A 16,705-nucleotide genomic window follows, 5' to 3' on the forward strand; every position below is an offset into this window, starting at 1 on the left:
TATATATATATATATATATATATATATATATATATATATATATATATATATATATATATAGTATTTAAAAGAATTACCATAGAAATAAACATTACTGTAGAATTTTATAACCGAGGAGTATATCGACACACTGCAGTAATTTGTTATTCTTTCATCTCATATTTGTTATTTATACTTTAAGAACTAAAACGTGCTATTAAAAAAATTGTTATATTTTTTAACAAGATAGATCTTATTGACGATGCGTATGTACTATACTAGTAGAAACATAAAATTAAAAAGAATTTATGTGTATGTGTGAGAAAAGAAAAAACTATATGATATTATAACACGTATATCATATACATATATTCTACAATTTGTTTTACGGTCGCGGACAAAAAAGTTCACACATTTATTTTTGATACATTTCAGAACGCATCGGATATCGAATGAGAAAACCTGTTCTCTAAGAATTTCTCAGAAACAAATTCTTCTATTGGACATCGGTCGCATTCTGTAGCGCATCGAAGAAAAAGTGTGTCAAACCTTATTTCCGCAATCACGCGTACATGTTACACGTCTTTCAAAGAGAAAAGAGATAACATTGTACTATATACTCGGACATTTACACACAGATACACATGTACGATAAAAAATTTTACGTTGAATTCAACGTCTTTCACGCGTCCCAGAAAGTTTACTCAAATTTTCGTGTTAATTTAATACAAAGCGAATATAAAAAAAATACAGAGATGTAAAAAAATTAACACAAACACTATCTGGAAGCAGATTCTATATAAAATTGGTATATGTATAGAATGTCAAATGTAACAGCAAAAAGTATTATTTTCACACTAAAAAAATATTCTAATTATCATTTCTTCTTTTTTATATTGCTTTTAAGAGAGATATTGTCTATGATTTTATCTAAAATCTTAAAAAATATATGGCACTTAATTAATTCAATTCATCTGATATATTTGAAAAACTTGCCACGGATCGAACTCGGAAGCACTCTAACTCTCAAAGGTCGCCTACGTCACTTAGTATACCACTTCATATCGTATACATATCATATCGTGTATATCGTAAAATGACAAGAACATAACTTTTCAGTACAATTAATATCTATAATATGTTAATCTGCATTAGAGTATAAAATATGTAAATTTAATACAAGTATTATTTGAATACTGACGTATATTGAATAAAAAAGCATAAACGTGTGTTAAATTAACACACAGATATGTATAATGCATTTTTTTATTTTTTATTTTTATTATCAAAACGACTTTAAAAAAAAGTTGATTTTTTGTAATAATTGTGTTAAAACAAAGTAATATTTCACTTCTAAAAGCGACATAAAAAAATGTTAAGTTATGAAGTTGACATTAATGTCACGGAAAGAATAACAGTTATATGTTAATTTTACATTAAAATAATAAGAGCAAATTGATGTAACGCAAATGTTAACATTTGTATACGAGATTTTTTACATCTTATTATCTCGAAATGCACCACAGTATACTTGACAGCTCGTACTGACTCACCAACGCTGTTTTCGGCACGACATCCTCGTCAGTGAATCGTATCTCGATGTTCTTCGTCTTGGAGACGTCGATGACGGCGAAGGCCGCCTGCAAGAGCGCCAGGACCGCGAGCGAGACGACGATCGAGCGGAACATTTCGTATGGTTTGATTGGGCCGCGAGGTGCGTCCGCTCTTTTATAGACCACGACGCGTGCTGCGTCAAGGTGAGCGTGGCTTATCTGCAAGGTTCTTTTGTGATGATTTCCCCATTGCGCCCTATCATGTTTCTCCCTCGCGGAATACAAATGAAGAAAGCGTGTCTGTGGGCGCACGTATACCATAAGTCTTGCTCGCAGTTGGCCGTGCCTGGACGACGAATTCTCGCCGATGATCCTCGACAAGTATCGGCTGTGTGGTGTATTAATATTCAAGCAAAACATTTCACGCTACGACACTTATGCACACTCATAATTGTTTCTTTTATGAAGGACATGGGAGCTGTTCCCGCGCGATCTCGCGATTTTTGATGCCTGCCACATCAGTTTGTGAAATCTTGCTCGTTAAGGATATTTTTTTCGCAGCATCTCGCGAAATTCACGGCCTCGACGAGAAGTAAAAGTAACGTGATCTATAAGTTCAAAGATATACAGCTTGACCTTTCCACTTTTCCAAGAAAAATGTATCCTAAACGACGTTTAGATAAAATGACGTTTGTCATTTCACCCGATTGAAACGCAGCCGTATTACTCCATCTGTGTCGCGAGTAAATCGCACCGTAACACTCTCAGCCGGGCGGTTTAACATTCGAAAATTCAACGCAAACTGTTAATCAATCAAGCAGTCCAGACGGTCGGCTAGCATATTCTGTTTGCGGGACGAACCGATACTTCGCCAATACGTCACGGTCCGCTTAAAGCACACGTTCAATTATTCATGAAATTGTCGGGGAACGTCGCACGTCGTCGCACGGTCCGAGATCATGCGCTCGACTCAGAGAGACTATTCCCGCTTAAAGCAGCCGATAGAAAAGGCGATGGAAATAAATTTTAATTTTAATTCATAATCTCATCGTAGAAGCTATCATTTCAAACAGATCAACATTTCCGCCAGTACGAAAAGAGTATTTGCCTCTCAAGGAGATTGTGATGTAAAGTGACTTCATTCAGAATTCATTGAAACATATATTACACGTAAATTGAAATATTATCTAACTGCTCGTGTAACTAGAAAAGAATTCACCATTCGACAGTTGAGTTATTTGAAACTAAAGTTAACATTTTTCATACGTGTCCCTTGCAGCTGACGTGCCATTTCTAATTTCTATTCTTCACTTTTCGTAAACTAATATTAAAGTTTTAATGAAAAACTCTACGATATTAAAGATATGCCGACATAATACACAAATTTCGAAATTAGTGACTGTTTTGTTGGAAAGTACAGAGCGATGGAAAATTTACAATTTATAATGATACTTGAAATACATATTCATGTACACATATTTAAATATCTATATATCTCTTTCCATTATCTATTCTAGATTTCTATTAAATTAATTGATGTGCGAATTGAGTATTTTAATAAGAGAAATTAAAACATGATATTTCTCGTATTTATAATATTCTCTATATATATATATATATATATATATATATATATATATATATATATATATATATATATATATATATATATATATATATATATAGTAAGTTTATTAATAATACCTTCTTTTATGCATCACTGAAAATACGATACTGAACCTTACAACCTGTTTAAATTTTTTTGGACATGTTTTAATTAAAAAAGAACAAGTATTTATTTGCCTACACATTCACAAGAATATATAATTTATACGTAATTTTTCCGTATAATTTAATTAACAAATCTATGATTTGATGGTAAAATTTGGCTTATTTATTTACCAGTAAATATTCTTACGCGAATTATATAAACTGTATACAATCAACCCTATCCCAGTAAATATTCTTACGCGAATTATATAAACTGTATACAATCAACCCTATCACTTGAAAATACAATTTGGAAAGTATGTCAATAAATGAATTATCTCTTTTTATCAATACGCGACTTTTGTACACATTTAGAGTGTTGTTAATGGAACAAAATGTAAGTAACAAGAGATAGGAAATTTATCACGCACAAATATCTAGATAAGAGATACACATAATTCTTAAGAATTTAAGTTACACAATTCTCAATTCTATTTTATCCTTTAACACAATATATCGAACTTTCAAAGATATCTAGAAATCACCGAAGATGATTTCATATTGAAAAATTTCATTAACAGTTATACTGCTATTTCGCACTTTTCTAGCAGCACAAGGAACAGAAATTAAAGTCGTTATGGCAACGATAAATTAAGATTTCAATGCAAAGGCACGTGTAAAAATAATATTTAGCTCTCTTCGCAATAATACGACAATTCAAAATATGCCTGTTTTCATCATCGAAAATTAATCTCACAAAAGTCATATCGTTTTAAATTTGTATGATCAAAACGGAGATTTTATCAAATTCCGAGATCAAATTCCAAATATTCCAACAGCGAATTATTAGAAGCTTGTTATCTATATCTATGATTATCTAGTAGTAAATCTGTTATTTGATAAGTACGATAAGAAAAATATCGCTAATTTCGACACAATAATTTATACTCCAAGGTTACCAGACAAAAATTGATTAAAAGAAGCACGTTCAAACGCATCCCGCGACTCCTCCTTTTCTCATGTTTTTATCTCGTGGGAGCCTGTACTTGTCGCGACGAGTAATTTCGGTTACTCGCCTCGGGAAAGCAATTATTTCGAATATAATCGCCGGTGGATCGAGCGATATGTAAAAGAGGTTTTTCTCAGCGCGAGAGCGCGCGAAACGGACTCTCGCACACGGAGGCAGCAGGAAAATAATTACGTATTCCTGGCTACGCTCAGAGAAATATTTTGCTGATTTTACGAGTGGCGGTTATATGGCGCGAATATGCCGCGGTGTCTGGCATTGCACGTAGGGACGGAAAAATTTATTCGACGTCAATCGATCAATGCCAAGTTTAACAGGCGCGGATGCAAGCAGGTAAATACTCGAAGCTCGGAGAACGATACGGACCTAAGTCTAGTCGAGCGAGATATATATATATATATATATATATATATATATATATATATATATATGTATGTATATATTTGCGCCAATGTTCGATATTTTATTTGAAAACTCAGTCGCGGCCAGTGCGCGCGCTTCTCTCTTCTTCGTGCGACGGCGATATAAAATAATTCGATCGAGAGCTTTCTAACTGCGCGCACTTCTCTCATTCGTTTTTCGCTGCCGACTTCTCCCTCCTCCTCCTCGCATTTGGCTGCGAACTCGTAGGTATTTCGCGCGCAAACGCGGCTAATTAGGAAAGCATTATTACCAACGTCGCCCTACGAGAGTGTAATTAATTAAGCGCCCTCGACAGAAGACCGCCCGTAAGAATCCAACGACTGTTGCAAAACTGCCGTTAATAAATCCAGACTAATTAGTTGGCGGAGAAGCGAAGGCGGGCTACGTGCGCCGAGATGTTTTATGCATCGTTCGAGCCGAGCTTACAAAGTGCGGCGTGCGTTATCGTCGTCGACGACCTTGCTACATCGACACACGCCTGGCGGTCTTTAGTCGCGCTTATAAGAAATCCATTAGCACATTTTTCACAGCCCGCTCTGCCGTTTCCCCGTAATCGCTGCCGCGAATCTCATGAGTCGAAATTTATCAACATTACATTGAACGCCCAATTTGATGCTCTGAAACTTATATCGACCTCTTTTGATTCTATTAACTTACACGGAAAACAGAGCCAACTGCAAAACGGGTGAGTAAGAATCTGTGTATGGTAGTTAAGTCTCATTGTAACATATACTCAAAAGAGAATGATCTTGCAGTTATAGCGGGAATTATTTGGATACAAAAAATTAGCTAGATAGATAGATAAATAACTAGCACTAACCTATAAAACCTAAGTTAGACAGAATTCCTACTTGAACCATTTGAAATTTAATAACAAAGTCTCTGTGAAATCCGCCCATCCGGATTAAAGGTAGTCACACTTCTTATAAAAATTGACCGTAGTAGAAAAAAAAACTAGAGTCCCTCAAGTAAGAATCTGGACATCAGCGACTTCTTCGATCGAAATCGGTGTTCTTATCGAAATCGGTTTGTCATTAAAAATTTTATATATGAAGGGTGTGTATTCAATAACCTAAATAACCTCCACAAGAAATCTCTGTTAGTATAATGTAAATAACTGTTGTTTTCTTAAAAATATGTTTATTTTATATTAAAAAACTAGTATTACGTGTAATTTCTTTTTCGCATAAAAATTTATCCAAATGGAAACTCTTAATTCATGATCCTCTATTCCACCCTTTTCGATTAAATAAGAAACTGGATTAATCAGAAAGAAGTCGGCGATGTCAAGACTCTAGAAAAAACTAACAACGAGAGGCAAACGAATGTATAGTTTTCACATCCGCCTAAATTCGCTTGCAGATATTGTTAGAATGCTGCTGCTATAAATTCTAAGAGACAATTTTCTAACAGCTACAAAAGCAGCGATAAATTTTAACTGTGGCATTTATAGAATTCTACTTGGACCAGCAAAACATTTCTTTTGAAGTATATGGATATCTAAAAGTATAACTGTCAGTAAGCATTTATTCAGCTAAAACCAATGTAGTAGCAATAGCAGTAAAAGGTTATAATAGCAAAATACATTTTCAACAAACCATGATTAGCTGCGCGGTAAGGAAATTTTTTTTTCGTGTATTAACTTTATCGTGAGATTCTCTTTAGAACTTAAAAATGTATGTTTTCTGCTATTTAAAGGCGCTAAGTAAGACTTTAGTTTCCACGTGTATTGAACATACACTGATTTTTCAGAATGTACAGATGTTAGAAAGTTCCGATCTCAAAAGTACGCGGGGAGAAAAAGTTGGCTGCTGCAGCAAGAACCTGTGTGTTGTAGCTGAATCTCGTCGTGACATATAAATATCTAAAATTGCAGTTGCCAGTAGGCGTATTTTTACACGGAAAAAAGTGTCAATTCGTATAACTGAATGCGAGCACTGAAGGGAAAACTTTGACGCTGATGAGGGATAATATCTCCGTTACCATTAATCGAAAATATTCGGCTGCATTAAAACTCGACGGAGATAACTGAGAGCAACTGGCTTGAATAGAAATCTCCTAAAGCCCAAATCAGACTAACGATTGTCGATTGACAATTGGCAATTAGTATTTAACTAATCAGAGCAAGACAGTCAGTAGCTACTTTACTTTAATTGATTGAAAACTAATCTTCTATCGCCAATTGTCAATCGGCAATCGCTAGTTTCTTATTCATTAGGTTTCTAATGAATTATTTAATGATGTGTGTGTTTGAGAATCGTAGATAACATAATAACAAAGTTGTGCTCGGCGGGAAAACACGCGGTCTCACTTAATTATGGATTAATAATAATAATGTACACACGCGCTTGATATGCTATATAATAATATAGTAACTCATGGTAACTCACAAGCTTATGAAGCAACATTTTTAACATCGCCTGACGCGAGTGAATTGTGCAACATTACTCTCCGTAAGTTATATATATATATATATATATATATATATATATATAATATATACATACTTAACATTGTAAATGCCTCGTCATTTACTCAGTAAATCCAGTGCATATCATAATCGGCGAAAATTTAGTCCCGCGTTCGAAGTTAATAAATCGTCCGAGCGACCGATCCGTCCTGAGAGCAACTCGCTCGTTCCAAAAGTGACGGGGTTTAATGAAATTCATAGCGGCGCCGCGCGACATAGCTCGCGAAACGTCGGAATATATTTAATTAATTCTTTTAAGTGGCGATATTGCTGTTAACTTCGTCAGCGATAGCGGCCCGCCGGTCGGTCGCTAATTTAATAGAGTTTAGCTGAACACTTGGTCGCGATCGAGCGCTCGATCGCGATCAATGATCGTGAGCCACGTGGCTCGATCGTTCCCAGCACGCGTTTAGCCGAGCGAGACGCCGAGGGATGCGGTCAGGAACGGACGGGGGCGCAACAGTTGCGTGGGTGGATGCGCACCCGATGAGGGAATGGAGCGAGGGGATAGTGGAGCGGAGTCCGGAAGAGGGATGAGAGGGCGAGCACACGTAGAAGGGGGCTGAAACCCGGCGGCCGTTGTGTGACGTGCCTCAGTATTCATCTAGCATTCACGTCGCGAGCAACCCCAGTCCAGGCGGAATTTCGCGAGCTGAGCCGTGGGAGATCTCGGACGGACGCGAAAATCGCGATTATCACCCGCAATCGAAATCGGAATCATCCATCGACCGCAGACTCCCAGAAGCCGCCGCCGCCGCGCGCCTCCGCTCCTCGTATCCTCGTTCTTTGATTCACGTTGGGGAAGAGGCAAAGCTCGTCGTAGTGCAATCAGTGGTGACAGACCGGTATTGACAGACCGGTATTGACAGACCAGTATTGACAGAGAGAGAATACTGAGAGATGCGAAGAGCAGCGGTCTCTGAGTCGGTGCGCTGAGGTATCTCGAGGCTGTGCGAATGTAGCGATCGCGATTCCGCGCGCCGACACCACGTGGACAGCTCTGTCCTCGACCTCCATCACAGTTATACGCGCGATTGCGATCTGCGACAGGGCCGAAGAAGCGCCGACGCGCCGCGAATTGAGTCGATTAAAAGCGCCGCGGGTATCTCGAGCGAAGTGCTGAACAGTGTTCGACAGTGGCCTCTATAATTATACACGATTGCGTAATCTGCACGTCTCGCATACAGAGCGGCGAGTTGTCGGCGTTGTGAGAGGATGAGGAGATCGGTCGGGGATACAACACGCGGTCAAATTGGTCGAGCCTGAACTTACTCGGAAATCGATCATTTCGTCGGCGCGGTCCTCTTGGTTTATTTCAAAAACGCGGCGCTGACTCTCGTGTCGTGCTATTTCGTCTGTAACAAAACTACGACTCTCGGCACAATCTCGCCGATCGGATATTCCGCCTCGACGCCTCGGTTAACACCGGTCCATGAGTCTCCCCGTCGAATTTTATCGGCGCGCTTCCCGCGCTGAGCCGTGCGGTGTAGTTTTTCGGCCCGAAAGTTCACAGTTCAGCGTCGTCACAAGTGGCCGAGAGTGTCCTTCATCGAAAAGCCCGAAACGATGCGCCGGTGCGATAAAATCTAGAGGAATCCCCCGGCACCGAGATCCACACGATATTTCCGTAATATCAGACAGCTGACGGGGGTGTACTACTCCTACGCAAAGTCGCGCGGCAGAATCGCGGAAATCATGGATATCGCGGGAGAGCGCGCGTGTGTGGGACCGCGGGAAATATCGGGAAAAATAAAGCTGTACCGCGGTAAAGCGGTGCCGGAAAAAAAAAAGAAATCTTCGTCGTTTGAACGACAGGCGTTGAGAAGTCCCTCACGTCCCTCGGACGCAGAAACTTAGCCCACATTAGCGCAATCTCTCTCTCTCTTTCTCTCTCTTCGTTCCGTTTTGCTCTTTCCTTTTCTGTGTATTTTCTTCCTCTCTTTATATTGATAATTTTTATTTCTTTTAATTGATAATTTTTATTTTGTTGTACTTACAAATATTAAAAACTTTAGAGGGTTTCTACTCAGATAAACTATTCTACTCTACTTTCTTTCTCTCTCTATCTCTCTCTTTGACTGCTTTGCTTAGGTAATTGAGATAACCAACATGCGGACAACAATGTGAGCAAAGTTAACGACAAAAAGAAAAAAAGAAAAGTAATAAATACAATGGCAACACTGGTTTTCGTCCAAAATATAGAAGCGCGCGCAAATTCCGTTTATATAGCTTGTGCACAAATAACAATCCAGTTCTCGTGTGGAAAAACAGTAACGTGAGGAGAAAGGTAGCGAAAATAATAGAGATGTGATTAAAAGTTGGATTAAAAGTAACAAATTACGCGGTCGAAAGCACGTGGCAAAGTACACCGACACTTGTTACGTAGCTCCGGTAGTTTTCTCTTTTGTCCTTCAAAGCGCTTGAATCATTTTCGCGCGAATGTAGTTACATGTTTTGTCCTCCGAAGGGCTCTTGTATGATCAATATTGCTGTCAATATAAATACTGTCAATATTTCATTTGACACAACTCTCTCTCCCTCTCTCTCCACTTCTCTCCCTTCCTCTCTTAAGTCTCTCACGCAATCAGTGCCAGTCAAGTCACTGTCAGTACATGAAGTCGTGATTTATTTGGGTCATATTAATGAGCATATGAATGTCGTAACGATCGACTGACACCTAACTATCAACATTTTGTGTGCTCGATTACATATTGATAATTCGCGTAGTAATGATGTAAGCTATTTTACATTTGTTACTTAGGAAATGGTGTAGTAAAAATTATATTAAAATTATGTTTTGTATTTTTAATTATATTTTTTGTAAAATTGAACTAAGCTGAAATTATGGTATATAATTGTATCATAAACCGTAGAAACAGTAAATTTGATACCTTGCTTGATATACGATATAAGAAACATTCAAGTAATTACAATAACTTTGCAGTTGAAAGTCAAACGTTTGTGAACATTTTTCAACGAATATGTAGTAATTTCGGCTATAATTCTGTCCAAGATTACAAAGATTTTGTACATTTTACTACAACATTTTCTCCATTGTTAGATGTTTCCAGTTAGATGTTTCCAGTTAGATGTTCTCCAGTTAGATGTTTCAAAACTTCATAATTTAAAAAAGCCAAAGATTTTATATCTCGCGCTGCAAAATTTCGTTTCCACATTTTTAATTGTTGAAAGGAAACATTAATATTTCCAGAATAATGCTAAGACAATTTTTACCTGAGCATTTCTCAGTACGTGTTAGTATGCCGTGGAACGCCAAAGGCGCTAATTAAATAATTAATTTAACGAACAATTAAACTTTGGTGTGTGTGCGCGGGACGGCGGACAAATTAAATTATAAGTTTCACAATATCTTTCGATCAATCCATTTCGCAAAAGTATTCTTTCTTGATTCGTCCACAGAATGACAGTTTTCCCGTGACATAGGTACATTATAATAACGGAATGTACTTTTTACAGAACGTGCATAAAGCTCACTAGCGAGTATCTCATAACTAGATATTAATAGCTCCTGAAAATTGTAAAAAGCTTCTCGACCCGCGGAGAAACGGGTATTAATACACGGAAAAAAAGATTTGATTGAATTAACCAAATATTTGGTCGAATATGAACGATCCAGAAATTCCGATTAAGCCGAATTAACCCAAATTCTGTTTAAGTTAACAAGATTTTTGGTAGACTAACCAAACCAAATGTCTGATTAGTCTACCAAAAATCTTGTTAAATTAAACAGAACTCGGCTTATTTCAATCGGAATTTCTGGGTCGTTCATATTCGACCAGATATTTGGTTAATTCAACCAAATCTTCTTTTTCCGTGTACCATTACATAATTTGCAAACCGCCACGGGAGGAAGATATCCATTAACAAAATCCGGAAACTCAGCTTCCGCGCTCTCAATGATCGTCATGCCTCATTAAAATCGGGAAGTCTAACGCATTCCTAATGAAGCTTCAACAGAAAGAGTTACCCGCGCTCTTCTTTCATCAGATCTCATTGTTGCATTCAGCTTGAAGATTTCATTTGGCATCGAGAGGACCGCACACTCGATGATGCCATTAATTATATTCCTTTGTGGACTAATGTACCAGGCTAATGTCAAAGTAAACTACACGTGCCGCGTCGTTCTTATCGTATTGATCTTCATATTCCTCTTCATGCGGTATCCTCTTTGCGCGATCCGCTGATAAATTTGTGAGAAGAATTGATGTGTCTGTATGAGGTACGAATAAATTTTATCCTTCTTCCTGGCATTATGCTCTTTTTAAAAAAAAGCTTAAAGCCATACCTAATTAAGAATTATGCTATTAAGGGGACGTCAAAGTGGATAATGAACTCCAAAAATATCGAAAAATATGACGTGGATTCAATCGTTAAATCGACATATCAAATGAACACTGACACAATATTTTTGGTACAGTCGGTTGTAAATTGGTTTGCACACTTTTTATCGAATGAAGTTGTAGTAACATTTGAAATGGTCAGAATTGAAAACCATTCCCAATGTATGTCCGCAATAATTGATTATGACAACGCAAAATATGATATTTATGAAATTTGGAAGAAAGAATTTACTTTACATCAAGTGAACAATATCTTGAAAAGTGACTTTTACATATTCACAACTGATACTGCGCATACACGTTAACAATGGCTTTAAATTCTGACAACTTGAAGTGTTGCAAAAATGTGCAAACTGATTTGAAACCGACTATACACATAGATCTTATATAAATACGTGCTGTTTTGTTTGGCGAAAAATATTTACTATATTTGGCGAAAAATTTGACCACGCATGCGTAGAAATCTTTCTGCAAACTTTTCGTATATTTTTAAGCTTCTAAATTTGTTTGTAAAGATACGGTAATATTTTTTTTTTTAATTTTCGTGAGCGGAACAAACATACGTGCGGCGCGGAATACAGCTGTATTAGATAAATATTTGCACTGACTGCTCGAGAGAGAGAGAGAGAGAGAGAGAGAGAGAGAGAGAGAGATTTTGAAACCTTCTCTCGTTTGCGTCACATACCGAGCAACAGTCTCCATCACATATCTCCAATTTATTTTCATAGATACATTTAATGTACAAAAGCATCTGTAATTCTATAATTCCGTGGAATCAATACTTTGCGGAGAAAATGAGTATTTCGTCGGTAAGATTTTCATGTATGGCATCCCTTTAATACCTACTTGACAGATTTATGGAGTGATACGAATATTTCCGAAATAAATTAATCTGACGTCATACATAATGGAACGTTTCCCCATAAAAGGATCACCGCGAAGTAAACGCACACATTCAATAAGTAAATATTCTCTCTTTCATTCGAGTTCTTTTTGCTCCCTCCGCGCCATTCGCTTTCCATTACTTGCGAGTCACTCCTCTAAGAGAGAAGATGAATCGTCACCGAGAAGACTGACGAAAGTAACGCAGCGATGGCACCGCGATATTTACCTCCCGACATATATACGTCGTTAAGAGCGTAATGATTTCCTGTCATTTTCGTACTTAATGGCAAAGAACTTTCGTATACAACTCGCGGCTGTCGCCACGATTGTTGTCAGAAGTTCGCCGATAAATAAAATTTAATCCATCTCGCTCAGTGTTCCCGAAATAAAGCTATTATTAGCTTCCGAATGTACATCAAGAGAGAGCTTGCTTAATAATACTCTTCGCAAAAATACGAACCAAAAGAATAGTCCCGGGCTCTTCGGCATTACATCCAGGCTTCGCTAATTATCGACAAGACAAATGGTTCGTAAAACAACGACCTCCCCGTTTGCCACGTTATCGATTCTCGAAAAGATATGGGTCACGGCCATCCCGTCACATATTTTAATTGCACCGTGTGCGTCAGGACATTCCTAAGGTTTCCGGCGAATCAGTGCGGGAGACGGACGATTAGGTGGTGTCAGTCTCAATATTGTCCGGAAACAATTTCTCCGGGGACAAAATTGCGCAATCGTTCTCGCGTATCGCGCAACTCTCGCAGCCTCGCTCATAAATCATACATTTCCGCGAAAGAGCGATTACGATGAAAGACGATTCGCGTCCAAACTCCTCTAAATAATCGTTCGCTCTTCACAATTACATCGTCACCGCGAGAACACTGCGACACCCTCCGCTCTCTTCGTCGAATATTTACGAGTATTTTCAGCAAAAAATCGAATCAATTAAGTCGATGTGGTGACACTTTCTATATTATACAGCCTTCATGAACGATTATTATTTTTTTGTTTACTAAACAATTGAAAAAAAATGAAATTAGAAAGTATATTGAAAAAAAGGATTTTGTTGACAAAATGAAAATTTGGTACACTGAATTTTAGTTAAAATGGGATCAAATATTTGATAACTGCAATCAAAAAATTGATTGCAACTATGTGTGTTTTGCTTTCTCAATAATATATGTACACTTAACACAAGTAAAAATATGGTAGTGCCAACCAAATTAAATATATCAAATATTTTGGTAATATAAAAATAATTTAAAATATAAAAATAATTTTTTCATTGTAGAACATCACGACGACTAGCCTGGAAAAAGTTTTGTAGTTTGCAAATGTATTTAGTTAAGCATTTCTATGCAACATTTGACAATTAGTATCAAATATGATAATATTTTATCGTATAACTGTCTCTAGCAACAACCAAATAATACTTAGTAAAAATTCTTTATTTAGTTGAAACCATTAATTTGGTTGGTCAATAATATCAAATAATTTCGTAAAAATACTAAATTGGACTACTATTACCAAAGTTTTTGGTCACTTTCATATATTTATCACACAATGTAACAAATATTACTAAACAATATGGTTTTAACAATATGACAAATTGTTTGATGATGCGCACTACATAAATTGATAATAGTCTAACAAAGTTTTTGCAAACAAACACTAAGTCTTGCTATAAGATTATTTGTTAATACTTACCAAATTATTGGATTATATTCAGCACACGTTTAATTGAGATTATTTTACTAAAGCATTTGGTAATCATTATCCAGACTTGATGGTTATTACTAAATTTTTATTTCAGTGTGCAATATGTATCAGATGATAGAAAGAAACACACAGATACTATACGCAATTCAAACTTTTAACCTACGAACATTGGCTAATTTTTACGCGAACGCTCTCCAATTTGCAAAATGCTTCACTTTTCTATGCCGTTGCATCGCTTTGTGCTATTTGTACGATGACGTACGTGAGCTTATTCATTCTTCCTTTCCTCTCTGTTTTTTGGTCTTTTAAACCGACGCGAGATTCCATGCTTCTTTTAGCCTGCGGCTAACGAGTCGCAGTTGCATATATGTGGCAGAATCGTCTGGAAAATATTCTGGGCAATTTTCCGACTAACTCTTATCTCCAACTGAATTGGAATTTGGTAGAAATTTGGTAGACAGAATTGAATAGACTTTTAATAAAGAAAAAGAAGTATTAACGGAACATACAAAATTCTGAGGTCACAGACGAGATATTGGAAGTTTTCGATAGTGTAAACTGAACGAGAGAGAATGCGCCAGTAATGCAAGAGTTGCCGACGAAAGCGAATGTGTAGCCTGTGGGATCGGGCAAAAATGAATTCCGCGTCGGCGAGAAATCCAATTTGCGGTCGTGTTGGAAGCTGGAAGCCGATCACGTTGATGAAAGATCCTAAGAGTAACGATAAAGGTACAAGAAGGAAGAGAACGCCGAGAACGCGCCGAGAACGCTTTACGTCTCTCAAAGGAGAAATACAATTCATAACGGGGTTCATTGTCGCGGGATTAATTATCGGACCAATCGAGGCGCGAAAAGGGTGAGGGCAAAGAGTTTGCGTCGGTCCGCGACAGCACGAGATAAAGAGAAGTAATCTCACGTGAAACGAGATTTGTCGCCGGTTCAATGTCCCCCGGTGAGAAATAAACTTATCGGTTTAAATATATCGCGCAGGTAGGAATTCACTCGGCGCTATTATCCCAACGAACGAGATAACAAAAAGATCGAATCGCGGAAAATTTATGTCTCGCCAAAAATATCGCGTATGAAAAAATAAAAACGAAATAACCACGGGAGTTTTAACGCGGGATAAAAAGTTGAAGTATAATTGTTCTTTCTGAATTTATCAGATTCGAATTAATCAAAATGTCGGCATATTAAAAAGAAGATTTGCTAATGACCGCGTCAAGGTTGGATAATAATTACCAGACGCTTTAATAAAATAATTTTAGCTAAACTAAAATGTAGGTGAATATAAACAATAATTTGATAAATATTAACGAATTACCTTAGCAAAACTTGGTATCTGATGCTAAGATGTGGCGATTATTATCAATTTATGTGGCACGTATCATAAGATAACTTGTAAAATAAAACCATATTGTTCAATAATACTTATAGCATTATGTGGTAATAATAACGAAATACTTTCATAATAGTCAAACAATTTAATAATTATTGCTAAGTTATTTAGTACCACACATTTAGTATCACATTTACTAAGCCATTTAATCGGTTTAATAAATGACGAATTTGTTTTATCAATTATCTTGTAATCATTATCAGATTGTTAACAATTTTATTATTCATCAATATTATCATATTTGATACTAATTATCGGCCATCGTCCTGAAACGCTCAATCAAGTGCATTTGTTAATTATTACAAAACTTTTTTCACAGTGTAACAGCCTTGTTCCCGATTTGTGCCCCATATCCCTAAGATCGATTATCGTTAGTCTCGCGAACTCGACATCATAGTTATAGCTGCTTCTACGCGTTTGCGCGCAAAAATTATCAAAAGCGGCCATTAATTCCCACGATTCCGGCTCCGACCGTTAATATGACTCATATTCCTGCTATGCGGCGAATTGTAATTTTCCAGGAGGAATAATGTACTGGAAATTCGATAAGGAATTCGAGCTGCTTCCCAGTTTGGGGACTTACATAGCACCCCTTCGGCTCCATAACGCTCCCCGCGCGAATGCACGGTGTAATTCCTCGCGCGAGGCCGGTCTACTTTGTGTGGAGGAGGGAAGTGGGGCGCTATCTTTCACTCTCGCAAAATTAAATTATCGCGACCCACCGCTGGAAATTATGACGCCGTGGTTCGTTTAACGCGTTCGCGCAACGGCGTCAGCCACTTTTCTTCACATTCCATCTCAGGCTCGTCCACGCACCACCCTACCTAAATCACTACGTAGAAATCGCTTCGAAAACGTTTTACAAATTTCCTAATGTCTGTATGTTTCAAAAACGTCGTCCAACACAATCTCTTTCAACGGAAAAAGTTGAATGGAAAATTCAACTCTAAATTCATAAATCTAAACTCAGATTAATTTCGTATTTTATCCTTCAATAAAATGTTTATAAATCCAAACATGTTAAGTTTGCACAGAGACAGGATAAATAGATTGTTTTCAAACATACAAATTTACAAACAGATGGTACTTGCTTTATATTAAGTTAAGCTTCAAATTAAAGAAAAACAAATATATATATATATATATATATATATATATATATATATATATATATATATA

At 37.1% G+C, this 16,705-nt stretch overlaps 2 protein-coding genes across 2 annotated transcripts in view; one reads left to right on the forward strand and one right to left on the reverse strand.

Annotated features, from left to right (window-relative positions):
• The window catches only part of LOC116849000, a 4,688-nt gene extending 2,988 nt beyond the window's left edge, over positions 1–1,700 (reverse strand). The window contains exon 1 of the mRNA XM_032825714.1: positions 1,533–1,700. Coding sequence (XP_032681605.1) covers positions 1,533–1,667 — 135 coding nt within the window. The 5' untranslated portion in view covers positions 1,668–1,700. The remainder of the gene's footprint in view (positions 1–1,532) is intronic.
• Positions 1,701–7,291: 5,591 nt separating this feature from the next.
• Positions 7,292–16,705, forward strand: part of LOC116849002 — a 95,319-nt gene continuing 85,905 nt past the window's right edge. The window contains exon 1 of the mRNA XM_032825717.1: positions 7,292–8,099. The gene's annotated coding sequence lies outside the window, so the exon portion shown is untranslated. The remainder of the gene's footprint in view (positions 8,100–16,705) is intronic.

Source organism: Odontomachus brunneus, unplaced genomic scaffold (assembly GCF_010583005.1).
Source record: "Odontomachus brunneus isolate Ranch 3 - 2012 unplaced genomic scaffold, Obru_v1 Obru_scaffold_103, whole genome shotgun sequence".
Lineage (NCBI taxonomy): Eukaryota > Metazoa > Arthropoda > Insecta > Hymenoptera > Formicidae > Odontomachus > Odontomachus brunneus.